This window comes from Struthio camelus, chromosome 23 (assembly GCF_040807025.1).
Source record: "Struthio camelus isolate bStrCam1 chromosome 23, bStrCam1.hap1, whole genome shotgun sequence".
NCBI lineage: Eukaryota > Metazoa > Chordata > Aves > Struthioniformes > Struthionidae > Struthio > Struthio camelus.
This window is the reverse complement of record NC_090964.1, coordinates 2,319,490-2,334,147: the sequence shown is the minus strand read 5'-3', so window position 1 is coordinate 2,334,147 and position 14,658 is coordinate 2,319,490. Positions and strand designations below refer to the sequence as shown.

General features: G+C 39.1%; 1 protein-coding gene across 3 annotated transcripts in view; it reads right to left on the bottom strand.

Annotated features, from left to right (window-relative positions):
• Nucleotides 1-14,200, bottom strand: part of RLF (RLF zinc finger) — a 52,005-nt gene extending 37,805 nt beyond the window's left edge. Inside the window, exons 1-3 of one of the 3 annotated variants that reach the window (XM_068917322.1) lie at nt 13,971-14,200; nt 8,260-8,414; nt 1,310-1,391 (exon numbers count right to left, since the gene is read on the bottom strand). In XM_068917322.1, coding sequence (XP_068773423.1) covers nt 1,310-1,391; nt 8,260-8,414; nt 13,971-14,123 — 390 coding nt within the window. In that variant the 5' untranslated portion in view covers nt 14,124-14,200. Of the gene's footprint in view, nt 1-1,309; nt 1,392-8,259; nt 8,415-13,970 lie in introns of those variants that run through there. The other 2 variants (XM_068917324.1, XM_068917323.1) reach the window with 2 other exon arrangements.
• Nucleotides 14,201-14,658: the final 458 nt, after the last annotated feature.

Sequence of the window (14,658 nt, the reverse complement as noted above, 5' to 3'; positions counted from 1 at the left end):
GCAGCTTTTAACTTACAACTGTTATTAGCTTTAATAATAATTATTAAGTAATCATATTTTCATTAGTCATAGTTAGAGCCAAAACAGGCACCAGTAGCAGCAGATCACTCCCTGGGCCAGGAAGGCCTAGCAGTTAAACACACAGCAAAGACAAGATTACTATTTCTATCTTTCAGCTCCATGAGGAATGCAATTCCTTTCAGGCAGCTAGCTACTACCGTCAGACTAAAGCCTGGAACACAACTCTTCCTCCTACATAGTTTACAGTAACCATCTTCATTTGAGTTTAGGAAAGGTGTAAAAATGTGAGGTGCTGAAACAAGCTCCTAGTAAGACATCCATTTAGTCCCTAGCAGTGTTAGATAGCTGTCCTAATAGCTAGGACCTAGATAGCACCCCTCTCAAGCCAGGAATAGATTTTAACTTGCCACTCAAATCTCTACAAAAGCTTTTCCAGTCATTTTCAAAATAACACCTCATAGCTCTTACATCACTCCATTTAACTCATGTTTGTCTCTCACACAATCCATTAGACAAATCAAGGTTTGCTATGGATCTCTTGCTGAAGTTACCGTTAGCTCTATAGCTGCAAGTCCGGACCCTAGGATGACAATATTGTTGTTGGGGACAGCCTTTCACTGCCCCTTGAGATATTCTTGCTGTCTAGATAACAGTAAGTGCAGGACAGAGTTTGGAGGAGGAAGGGGGCAGAAGAAAGGAGAAACACAGTAGTAGCCTATTTTTTTCCAGATCTAAAAATTCAGAGCTTCTCATTCCGGTCTTACCACTAATATTGTCTGTCATGCATAGGGCTTCTAACAACTCGGGATTAGAGAGGCCCACAGCCACCTCAACAAGTCTTTTGATGATTATTTCTAACTGAATTATGAGGAACACAGCAAACAACTCAGTGAACCTCCTTTTCTGCTGTCAGCAGTGATTTTCAATCACTCAATTGGTATAGGCTCCTCAGCCCTGCTGTAGCCTCTCTTTCTGAGGAATCCCTTCCTATGGGGCACACGTTAACTATTCGACCCAGGCTGGAATCTTTTTCAGTCCATCAGCTGGCAGTCAAGGTCACTGGGCTGATACTTAGCATCTGTCAATTTCACTACAAAATCAGCTGTTCTTTGAGGTTCAAAAAGGCTTCTCTACTTACATCTCAGATTGCAAGCTAAATCAGATTAAAAGTAGTATGCTGCATATGTTTCATACTGAAATGACACTTTCAATATAAAACTTGAGTAACAATTGAATACAGATTTTCTTTTTCTTTCTTTTTATAAAAAAAAAGAAGTAGAACACCCACCTGTATAGATTGATGGAATCCTAACCATACTTCATGCGGCAATTCACTTTCAGGAATTGAAAGCAGTAGCTCAAAACAGCTCCTGAAAAAGTAAGACAAGTAAGCAAGCTACCTGAAAACATTCTACTGTTATGATAAAATAACATTTGTGGCACATATTGCTTAAGATAAGCAGATAAGAAGTGACAGTGACACTGAATCAACTTTGAATGCACAAATCAGCTACAAGACAGGAACAGTCCCAAAGTCAGGCATCAGTCATAACATAAAAAACTACTCCTTTTTGCCACGGACCATCCCACTAGGTTAAGACTGCTGATAGTCTTATAATCAAAATCAGCCAGTTCAGTACAGCTTAGCAACTTTGGACTACCAAATTTCTCCTTTTTCTCTTTGCAAAGAAATCATAATATCTGTTTCGAATAAAGTACACTTGAACTCAGCAGGGTCTGTTTGCCTAGATTGAGAGAGAAAGCCAGTTTTACCCAACTTGGAGTTATCAGTACACATAAGAAAATAAGATCACAGAAGAATGCAGGAGGAGCAAAGGTCTGACAGAAGATATTTTAATGACGATGCATCGGCACAGAAATGGACCTGTCGAATAGATGCCTAGAAATACCCTATGATTCTTTAATAGCACGAATAAGGTGTGGGGGAAAGGATCCAAATTCCTACAACACAATCTGCAGAAGAATCAGGAGCTTATGAAACATTCCTACCCCCCAATATGCAAATCAAAGATGTGAGCATTACCAAAGTTAAGAGGAAAACAGTCCAGATCAGACTGTAATATTCATAGTGCCAATTCAGGTGGCTGCTATAGTTGTGCAACTCAGTTACCTACACAACACTGGTTAACAGAATCACCTTACTTCTTCATTAGACCAAGCCTCTGCTTAAAAATAGGACATTTTAGTCATCCTATCTTGATTTAATAAAAAGGAAAATTTACTATATCCCTTGTTCTACTATGTCAACAACTAACGTTAGTATTTGAGTCAGCCTCGCCATGTTTAATAGCAATGGCATGTGAACTTTTGCTATATATCAGGTTTTCCAAATGAAAACTTGAGGAAATAGAAAGCATTCAGAAAGTTTTTGCTGGGTATTTCAAAGATGCTAATCTGAGATCTACATATTTCAGAAACAGCAGTGAGCAAAAAAGGTAAGATCTGCTTGATGTTCCTTCAGTTAGACTTTCAGGCCAATGCTTACATACAACTGTTTCTTATTCCTGAAAAGAGGCGGCAAACATGAGTTTCAAAATTGCTTAGTATCCAGGAAGAGTAACTTTCCTTTTCTCCTCCTTCCTGGCTTCTGATGGATAAATTACACAAGTTATCTGCAAAAAAGTGTTATGCCTAATCAGTTTTTAGCAAGAATCAGCAGTCACTTAGGTAGAACAGATCAGAAAGACAAATATTGAATCAGTATCTGGTCACCCTTTTTTACCTTTCAGAAGTTCACTTCCACTGCCAATCCTATTCCTTTAAATAGAGTTTTCGACCTGTGAAGGCCTCTAAACACTATCAGAAAGATACAAGGTCAGATAGATAATTACCAAATGATAGTGATGAAAGTTATCTAAACATTTCAGTCACTAGAATCTCCATCATTGCTATGTCCGTGAGAAAGTGGACAACTGGACTGCCAGATGTTCCAACTCTGTCATTGGTCTCAACATTCTTTTAAAACATACGTTCTTATAAAATAACCAGGACTTATTTTTCTATTGTACCCAAGCCCGGCAACAAGACTTCACTCACCAACTTCATACGCGTGGAGCTAAGTAGCTACCACTTGACAATCAAGGACGACATTACTAAGTCTCACAGGAGATGAGCTTGATTTTGATAGATTCAAAGCCAAAAACAAACAAGAAAATCCAACTACCACTAACAGGAAAACACAACTAAACATGCAATCTTTTGGGGTGTCCAATTTTAATGCATGTTACCCAGAAATGCACTGTGAACTTTGTGGTTAATTTTTGATTTTTTATTTTTAGAGAAGATCTTTTGATACACATCTCAACTTCAGAGTATAAGAAAAAAAGCAGCCATCAATCCTATCCTGCCTTGTTATATTTTAATTTATAGATATACTTTCTCTGGAATATTACTTTTCATGCATGATTTTGGCTATGAAAAATTAACAGGCTTAAATAAAACAGCAAAGTAAGCTTTTATAAGTAATTTTATTTTTCTGCAATTATGGCTTGCTTACTACAAGTCAGGCCACAAAAAAAAAAAGGCAAAGAAGTGACCTCTAAAAGTCATAGGCTAGATTACACCTAAATTCTGAATGTAACAGTAATTTGTCATGTTATAGCAACACTAAGATTTAACTGTCATAAAATGAATTATATAAAGGCTGAGAAGTGGTATTTTATTTCTATGTTGCATTACAAATGAAGTTCTTGCTGCAGAAGTTCTCTGGCACACAAACTTTAAGTAAAAGTTTATAGACATACTTTAAAACAACTTATTGTGAGGCCTCAGAGATAAAACAAGAAGTATTAGGAAGTGTTGTATTTATCTACTATGGCAGATTGCCTTTTCAGATGTCCAGTAAATATGACTAAAAAACAGAATTATGCAAGTCACTGGGTATCTTCATGGTACTACATATATTATACTTCCATAGGTACCACCTGGACAGTAGAAAAAATTCAAAATTGTATTTTCAAAGCATTGTGTATACAGGATGAGCTGATAGCCCATAAAGACAGAAGGGCTGAATTTATGGCTCAGTCCTTATCTGTGTGGACACATAGGACTGATAGTGAAAATGAAAGACTTCTCAGGTCTTGGTTCAACATCCTAAGTCAAGCACTCAAGTTAGGAAATTACTCAGCAAGAGAATTCTGGCATTCTAGGTATACCTGTTACAGCCATCAGGTAAGATAACTTACAGCACAACTGCAAAAGCAATATACAAGATCCTCCAATTATCACTTTATTGGCAGAAAAGCAAAATGAGAAATCTACGTTCTTATAGCAAAAAGGGGGGCATGCAGCTGCATAAAGACCAGCCAGCCTTCCCTCTATCAGCAAAAGAGAGAAATCATAGTTTATCCTAATTCTTCCTTTGAGTAATCTTTCCCTTCTGTGTTCTCAACCATTCTCCACAACACAGAAATCAACTGCTGCTGAACAACACGGGTTTGGCTTTAAGAAGAACCAGCACCATTCCTGCAAGCTAATGTTACTCTCTCTATAATTCAAAGGCTCAGTTTCATCTTGTACCTCTACCAAAGGTCAGACACCTTCTTGTTCATTGGCATTTTTAAAGAAAAAGAGCTTTAGGGTTCTCTCCTCCTTTCCATTCTCTGTCCCACAGTGGGACAACAGTAGATCCTTACTATATTCTACTTCAACATTCACCACTATTCCTGAAAATCTATTCCCCTTTTGTATGCACCTGTGACACCTAAGTTCTGTTTAAAGCCCCAAATTAAAATATCAAGATCACTTCATAAAGCCAAGCCTTTCTGCTCTACTCTGCCAATACCACCACAATATCTATATGCAACTCCGTTCTAAACTGCAATTACATTTTATTTGCAAAATTGTAACTACTGCTAGAATGCTTCCATTATTTAAAACAACAACAAAAAACCCCAACTCAAACCCTCATCTTCAAAGTGTCTTTTAGGAGAAACCCTCCTGGATTTAAATTTCTTTTTTCTGAACACTGGAAAGAAAAACTCTGTATGCAAATAATAACTGTTGATATTTGCTTAATTATTATGTAACTATTTTAACATCTCATTCACTGTTATTAAAAGAGAAATTTTGAAAAGTAAATCATTCTACAGCTTTCAGAATTGTGGCTATCTTTAAGTAGTACTGGGGGGGGGGGGGGGGGGGGAGAACAACACACTTTTCCTATCCCAACCTTCTTGGAGTTAAAAAGAAAACTAAATACACATCACATGATAAACAGGAACAGTTCACCTGTAGCCTGAAGTTATCCTACATTTCTTAAGACTTGAGGCAGCTCCTAATGAAAGACAGCAGAGCAGGAAATTCGAATTAGTGAATTAGATTACAAGTGTTTATTAAGTTGAGAACACTTTGTTAGATATACACAGATGCAAGTATCATACATTCCTTCTCACAAAGGTATTATGAAAAGCAAGCACTCTCTTCCTGGAAGCAACCTGCATGAGATTCACAAGGTTCAACTGACTGGGTGAAGTACAGCTCAAGATGTTTGAGGCAGACTAGTCCAACCAGTTGAATCCAAGTCTGCTACTTAGACCAGAAGATATTCAGATCTCCTTTCACTTTATGGTTTAAAGAAAGTATATGAACAGCCCCTCAAAGACATAGAAATGGGAGAGAAACTTCCCTTCAGATCAGTGCTATCACAGTAAATAGGAAAAAGTAGAAAGCGGTCAAGTGAGTAGCTGACAAACACAGTATGCAAACCAGAACCAAGTTGAAGGAATTGTTTAACTTTAATCTATTAATCTTAGGACATTATAAACCATTTCTAAATGAAAGTACAATTTTCACACTGACAGTAACATGAACGCTATCTTTTCCTCTGCGCAGTATCTCAACATAAACAGCACTCACATAGATGCCTTGGCAAATGAGTAAACTGCCTCAAGGGCTGCTTAAGATTAACTGAAATAGTCACCTAACCAAATGTTCATCCACTCCTGAAAGACATTTTTGATATGGCTAATTCTTCATTATGATCTTTAAGACAGAGTCAATACTTTTCACATATTATTACGGACAAAAGTTTTTTATTGTGCTTTGTGGCTGTGGAAGCAAGCAGCCTGAGTTCTACTCGACCAAACTAGAAGTGTCCTCTTGAGGCCACAGCCATTGTTAGGACAGAATATTCTTCCCCACCCCTCCCCAAGCATTTATCTAATGTGTAAACTACAAGAATAGATGATGTGACCATTCCAAGCTGTCCTTTTACTACCTAAGGTTAGCTGACAGACCAAGAAGTTCTCATGCTGCACCCGCATCTTTTTTTTTTTTTTTTTTTTTTTTTAAAAAAGGAGGCCCACAGTCTCTACCATCATGTCAGATCTCCTGTGAATAAACAGCAGACCTGGTCAGCTGGCAGGGAAAGTCTTTACTACTACTGGCTCACCTAGCTGAAAGATGAGCACTATTTGTCAGAAGAAAAGGTTACCTCCCCTTCTCCAGGAGGGAGGATAGGAAGTGAAGGGAGCTTTCAGTAGCGGCTAGAGCACTTTTGTTTTAAAAGGAAGATTACTTGTTTCAGAGTTGAACACCAATGAGAAATGAAAATGCATAGCTTGTATAACAGAAGAGGGTAACCAAACTCCCTACAAAAACCCCCATAACTTTGTAACAGTAGGTCATCACATCCCTGAACAGGTAATATTCTTCCTCCTGAACTGAACTGAATTTTAATCTTTCTCTGCCATAAGTACTCTCTCACTCCTGGCAAACTCTTAAAAAGGCCAAAAAGAGATCACAACTAAGTATGCCATTTACCTCACCCTGATCTCACTCCCATTTCCTTTTTCATTCTTTAGTTTCCCTCTCAAATGCAATCATAACAAGAGCAGCAGAGATTCCAGCAAGTCAGCCACTCCCCACTGCCCTCCATGGCCAAGTTTCCTGAATATACAAACCACAGCAAACAATTCCTTACAATGAAAGATGGAAGAAATAGCATCAGCGGAAGCAGAATTTTCTGATTTTTCTCTTATCTGTTAAGCAATTTTGATATAGAATTAGGATTTTTTCTTCTTCCATACTTTAAAGCATTTAACAGTGATAAAAGATACAGAAAGGGTTAGAAACTATTCCACACCCAGAAGACCTAAATACCAAGACAGTGAAAGAAAGTTTTTGATGAGTAGGAAGTGGCAGAAGGGACAAGCTAATTATGGATAGGCTATTCTTATATTCATCATATTTATCATTAAGATGACAGTTTGTAAAAAGGATTAACACAAGAGTTTGACCAAACAGCACATGGTAAAATCCTTCTTGAAAAGTCTACAGATTCACAAGTCAAGTATTCTTGACTTAAGATCACAAAATAAGGAAGTAACTGATAATAAAGAGGTAACCCATTGAAAGACTGTCTCAGAATTATTTTAATTCTACGATGGTCTTCATATTCAAGGTTCTAGACCTCCACCCTCACCCCTTGAAAGAAATCTTACAAGCTAGGAAGAACCAGTGCATTAAGCTACCCTTCTCAGATTAAGGGTAGTAACTGACAATACTCCCAATGCCCTTGAAAGCCTTTAGGCTAAACTTTTTCTCTTTACAACCAAAAATAGCTTCTTTGCGTTTAAAGAGATTATTTTACTGTCTATCAGTCAAACTGGAATAACTTGTAGCTGCTCATACTTTGCTCTGTTTTAATCACCAAATATCTATATATAAACATTTGTCAAAGAGCTCAGGTAAAATTACAATTGGCTGCCCTATAACAAGATCTCACACACACAATTCTGTTTGCCATAAATAAAAAAACAACTTATTCTTTTCAGAAAGGGACTTGCTCAGAAGTACCTTGCATTTACCATGGGAGACAGTACACAAAGCCAGCTGCTGCAGAGCAACTGGTATAGATTGATTACTCCATGTGTGAACATCTACCATTAGAGTTTGTTTAATGAAGACTAAAGTAAGTTTTTTTCTGTAGAAAAATATTTTTTGAAGTGTTCAAGGAACAGAACCTCCCTAATATCTGTACATTTATCCAAATACAGAAGAGCAAAGCCTTACTACTGATTGAGGCTGGGCAACAAAATGCTCAAGCAGTTTTGTGATACTATAGAAAAACAAGCACTAGAGACATTTACTAGATATAATAACAAATCATACAGTTGTTAAAATAAAATGTGATATTTAATTTGACAAGTTGTCTATTCATTTGTGAAGTTTGTGTATTCCATAAAAAAAAGATTAGTGTACCAACTTATAACTTACAGCACTAGCCTGCCAAGTACCAAAAGAACATCTTCACATTCTGTAGTCAAGTAAGGTCGTGCATTAGCAAAGCTTTGGATGGAGATTCGATACACTTCCAAAAAAGGTAAAACGTGTTCCGATGCACCCCGACTGCCAGCATACTGAAGTATTGTCTGAAAGAAAATGAGTTTTATCATTAAAAGTTCTCATAATATACATTTATCTAAAAACATAAATATTGATATGCAATATCAAGGATATGTAGTGGAAGAATTCTGGAAGTGAGAAGTTTTCACTCTAAAGGAGATCAAAACCAGCATTTTTTTCTCCTCAACAGAAGTTCTCCCTTTTGTTCCAAAATATTTTCATTCTGTTTGAATACTTGATAAAGTTAGCAAAATTTCTACTGGGAAGCAAGTTAGAGCCAACAGACAAATATGAACTGCTAAGTTAAAAATTCAGCGAGAAGTTCTGTTCTCCCCTTCCTTTATACAGCTCCCATGAAGACAGAAGCACATGTGTAAATTGGAATCTATTACTAGTGAGAATGCAGGAAAGAAATGCAAGAAGCTCAAGATTAAGGACAATATTTCAGCTGCAATATTTTAAAGATTATACGTATAATTACCTACATAACAAACTTAAAGTGACTAAAGGAGAAATACAAAGCCCAAGTCACACTGTTATGTAGTCACTTTTTAAAATGCAAAATTACCCTAGATTTTAGTACTTGACCACAGCAATCCTACCTTTTGCAGGCACAGTACTGAAGAAGCAACCTGAAATATAGTCTGTTTCAAAAGGAATAAAAAATAAGTCTCAAATATCAGCAGAGGGATGACAGTAGTAATACTTCCCCACCTTTTTCTTTTTAAAACCTCTTTACACTAATATGTTATTTTGCTACAACTTAAGAAGTAATAGGAAGAGCAAGTAGGGCCCTGAATTAAAGACACCTTAGCTCTACCAATAACTTCCTTCAGAAGTAACAGCCCTGCAACGTAGGCACACCATCCTAGAACTCTAGACTATTTAGCTTGTATTCCTAACAGTTACAATCCATCTCTCACCATACACTCTCCCTAGCCCAAACAAGGAACCAATCTTGATTAAGGTCAGTCACAAAAAAAAAAAAGGGGGGGTGGGGGGGGAGGGAAGTACTGTGTTCTGCAAAACCCTTAGGGCCAAGACTATATGTTAAAAGTTCCAAGCGCCCAACCCTATATTTCAAGTCAAACTGTCATAAGAGGATGGATTGTCAGGTCAGATCAGACCCTACTAAGTAATTTCAAGTCGAGCACCTGAAACAACCAATTTACTGTTGATGCTGAACAGATTTATCTTTGTATCATATTATAATTAGAAGGACTCAAGTGAACAGCCCTTACAACCCGCTTACTAAAACTGAGTCATTAGGATGGGCAGAATCAAAGATTAACTTTCAACATAACAAGGAACAAGGGGCCAGCTACACGCTATTTTATAGTCCATCCAATGTTTGTCAGTGATCTAACTATACAGTACTAGCCCTAGGATTAAAAAAAAAAAAAATTGCAGGCATCCACTGCACAGGTATGACCTCATGTGATCTTCAACAATAACATCAAGAAAACTACAAAAATAAAATCAGTTTAAAAAAAAAAATCAGGACTGCTTTGTAGGTTATTCTCCCAGAATTCTGTATAAGTAATAACTCCTACCTGAATTACAGTTACAGACTCTCCAATAGACAAACATTATTAACAGTTTTAAAGAGGTGAAGGTGGAGGGAAAAGTACAGAGATAGGTTGCAAAACAAGTCACAGGTTGGAAGTTTACAGACATCATCCTTAAACATAGCACAAAGATCATTAACAGAAGCTCTCAGTGACCACTAAATAGCCTTAGCACTCCCCTATAGCAGATGTGTTAAGAATTTAACAGTGTAATTCAAATTACACATGAAATTAGAAGCCATAAATTATGTTCAAAGGCTGTCAAGATATAATCCCTGAAAATAGTCAAGTAATTGATGACTATCAGAGTCATCTATTTAGTACACCACAGCAGTAAGTCTACCATTACAGGGAATACAGCATCAGAAGACCAAACATGCTAATGAATGCATTTTTCAAAATAAATAAATAAAAAACCCAGTTTAATACTCAAATTTGGGTTTAAAACCCAAAATAATACTCAATTGCTTTGACAGACACTTACATCACATACACAGATCAGATGGAGAACATTCTACCATGTTTTATGCATTAAACTAAGATTAAATAAATATTAGAAAACACTTTACCCTTCCTTATGTGCAATCTTAACACTGAGATCAAAGTCTTACCGCTAGCATTAGCGATATGTGAGCAGCCAATTACCAGAAACTTCTCCCCAAATATACATACATTAAAGTCAGCATTGCTCAAAACAGGTAAGAGACTTATTAAATAGCTTATTAGTTTGAAATTCAAATTAGGTTAATTCTGAACATTAACAACAACATACTAACAAGCAAGCAGAACGTAGTAACTATATTTTAGGGGCCATTAAGAGCCCTTCTGCTATCTGATAAACAACAGAAATTTGAAGAGTCTGCTATGGAAGTTCCTTGGAAGCCTATACATAAGATTAAGTATTTTCAACAAAATAAAAATACTCTTGTTTTAGCTAGTCACTTAACAGAGCAGTAACAGTTTTATAGTAATTACTGCCTTATAGTCTACTTTCAGGATTTGAAGAGAATATTCAAACATTCAAAGCCTGGTCAATGCACATTCACTTATAGTTTAACCCATCTCTCCTCCTTCCTTTGACTGTAATTACATTGGGCTGGGGGGGGGGGGGGGGGGGGAAGAATGGTGGTGTAGAAAACTCATGCATCCACCTACAGCATCTAGAGACCAGGCTAGGTCCTCAGCACTACATGGCTTCTCATGGCCTGCACTGCCAGAACGCTTACTTAGCTACACTTTGAGCAATAATTTTTTTTTGCTCAGTACCAATGTAAACATCTCTAGGCTGGCTAACCAGTTTTTAAAGTTTTAAATACCTGTTTGGGTGAGGGGTAGGGAAGGGGATGTAGACGGAGGGAGGAGAAAGAAAAAAAAAAAAATCATGTTCTCTTCCTAAACATATTCAATTGCAATTCACCTAGTCCTCAACTATGTCACCTTTAAGAATTTCAGTAAGGCAAAAGCCACTGTGCATCTGCAGAGGAGATACTTTGATGTCTTTAGTTTGTTCTATAAGCTCTGTTTTACTGATAGCTCTACTGTAAATATGGAGAACAGTTATCTCAAATATGTACAAACTGTTCATAGCAGTTGGCTGTTTGTGTACATATTGAGCTCCTCAACAGACATGTTCTTCATTAGCTGAATATGGAAAGCATCATACTTGTACAATGTAAAGTTTTGAGTCAGCCCACTGTTTAGGCTTCAGGAGTTTCTTTGTGTTATCCTGGACAACAATCCCTGCTCAAAAATAGATACCTTAAAGGAAAGCATATCATCCAGCATTGCTCCAGGGAAGAGCTGCTGGAAGCCAGTATGTGTTTGGCACTGCATGCTCTAGTAAAACACAGTGTCCAGACAGCTCAGAACAGAGAGAGATTTAATCTGTTCATAATTTGATGTGCAGCTCAGTTCTAGTAATTTCTAGAGGCAAACAGAGTGCTTTTCAGAACTACAACACAGGTGTGAACACTGCATGGCAATCACTGACTAAAACATTCTAACTACCCTCACCTCAGCTACTTCCCCAGATCACATTTAAACCCATTTAAATTCAGGTTCTGCTTAAGCATGTTCTACTGTAGCTTGAGAAGTTTATGACAGGACATCAATGGTATCCTCCAAGTAATTCATACAAAATTAAACTGAGATCCTTGAATCTCATTTAGAGACAGACCTTGAGTTATTCTGAAAATTCTTATTCAAACAATTTTCAGTACTTTAAGTTCTATCACTAGAACTCCGCACAACATCCACAAACATCCCCAATTAGAAGGGGAAACCAATAGGTAAACCTACATTCAGTTCTCAGTGGACTGTGCAGTGACATCACAAATCCAAACTTTAATGGAATTGCTAGCTCGTCATCCAACCACTTCATATTTTCCACTGAATCAGAGTACTGTTAAGCACGATGATTAGAAATATCCCCAACTGATGGCAATCCAGGATAAGTCTATTTCATTTTTATCCGTATTATCTATTATGATGTTCTGAAATGAAACTCACTTGACATTAGCACAATGACCTTAAGACGGTTCGTTTGCACATTTTTTGCTAGACTTTTTTTTTGGTAAAGGTAACAGAAATGTCTTCCATAAAACTCCACTGATGAAGTACCTCTAAGACTTCATCTATAACCAGTCAAAAGAGTCTAGATAAACAGACCTCTCTCTATATATATATCTGAATTATCTTGATAGGCTCTAGTAAGTGTTAGCTGAATATTTGTTTCAATGCTCTGATGCAATAAATGGCACTGGAGATCATTTCAGCAAATCCTGAAACGTGGAAAAAAGTAACATATTATATAGGGTTCCATGCAAATATGAAGTCACATATCTTAAAAAGGTATGTATGACTTGGAACATACATAGAGGCAGTGGCAGCTTCTTGCAGCTTGAAAAGTAACAGTTGCAAAAAATAACAAAACAAAACTTTTCTGTGGTATGGTAAAGTGACAAGATAAACATTCCCCCAGTAGAATGGCATGGCAAAGTACCCAACCTGTGGATGCAAAATAAAAGACTGAAGAGAAATCACTTATATAAGACATACCAGAAAGATTGTATGTCTTGTTTTGCCACTCACTCTTCAAAAAGAGGAAAGTCAGTAGGTGCATCAGCTAAAGTGTGAATAAATTGGCTCATAAATTGTAAGAGGCTTGTAAGTTTTTACAATACACAATCTCTTCAGATTCAACTTGGAAGGCTCTTTAACCCAGCAAGTAAATGAAGATTATCTACACCTTAGAGCTCAAAGTAAATAAGACCGTGGGAGAAACAAAACTAGTTAACCACCAAAATAATGTTTTAAAAATAAATGAAGATCTCTATTATTAAGGCCTTAATCAAGCTCAAACACTCCTCTAAAAGTTATTGTCTTGATTCAAGAATTTCTGACTACTACTCTGAGCCACACTAAACAAAGATTCAGATTAGATCTTCAGAGTGTCAAACATAAGCTTATCTAGTGACCTAAATTAACTGTACTCCTGCATAAATCAGGAAGTTTTGTTTATTTCACAGTGGATCTTAATTAAGTCTGGACATGTTATTTTAATTCTGAGGTGGGTAAGGATCAGAAAGTCTGAGGTCTAGGTCCCAAGCCAAAACCACACTGAGAAAATTCTGTGTGGCCTGCCTACTCCAGAGAGCCCTACGGGTCCCACAGGGCTCCCGAGTGCTACTGGACACCCAGGCCCAAAGCACTATAAGAGCCCAAGGCCGACAGCTCCCCCGAAGCGCCAGGCCCGGCCGGGCTGGGCCCAGGCGAGCAGCAGCCCGCGCCATCGACCAAGCGCGCACGTCCCCCTTCGGCTGCAGCGCACGCCGCAGCCAGCCCTGCGCCACGCCATGCAGCCCCGGAGGAGCGGGCGGAACACTGGGGCGGCAGCCCCGCTCGCCGCCACACAGAGCCGTGCGCGCACTGCGGCTAGGGAGGCCCGCCGCGGCCCGCGCCCCCCCAGAGCCGGCCTGCAGCCCGCGCCGCGGCCCGCCCCTGCCCGGCCCATACCTGGCAGAAGCCCCGGCAGTACGCCCGAGACGAAGCCTCCGACACCTCCTGCTCACGCAGCTCCGCTTGCAACTGCCAGAGACGGGCACGGAGCGCCGCCACCAGCCGCTGCATCTCGGGCCGCAGGGCCACCTCAGCCTCAGCGTCCGCCATCTGCACCCGGCCCTACTGCGCGTAGGCAAGGATCACGTGACTTGCAGCCACTGACCTCATCGTCCCGGGACGGCGTCACGTGACTCGCACATGACACGGCGAGCGTTTCGGTATCCACGTGACCTAAAATCTGGGGCAGCCGAAAAGGTAGCGAGCGGGAGTTTCCTGCCGAGTGACGTTATAAGACACAGCCGTGAGCCTGCCTCATGCTTGTTGCCGGCGCGCGTGCGCAGGAGCTGCTTCCGGGGGGGGGGAAGAGGAGGAAGGCGGAAGGAGGATGGCTGTGGGGGGACGTGCGGCGACTGCCCCGCGCCCCGCATGCCTCAGACCTCTAGCGTGCGAATTAACGGCTGCCAACTGGCACCATCCGCGCCTCAGAGCTGCCTGAGTGCTTCCCGCCCTCTTCTCCCGCCTCGGGAGCGTTTTTCATAACATAATATCACAATTGATTCTCCTTTCACTCAGACACACAAATGCAACACCACCCCATTTCATGTTGGTGATCTTAACATATTGATATTCCTCTGGGATATTT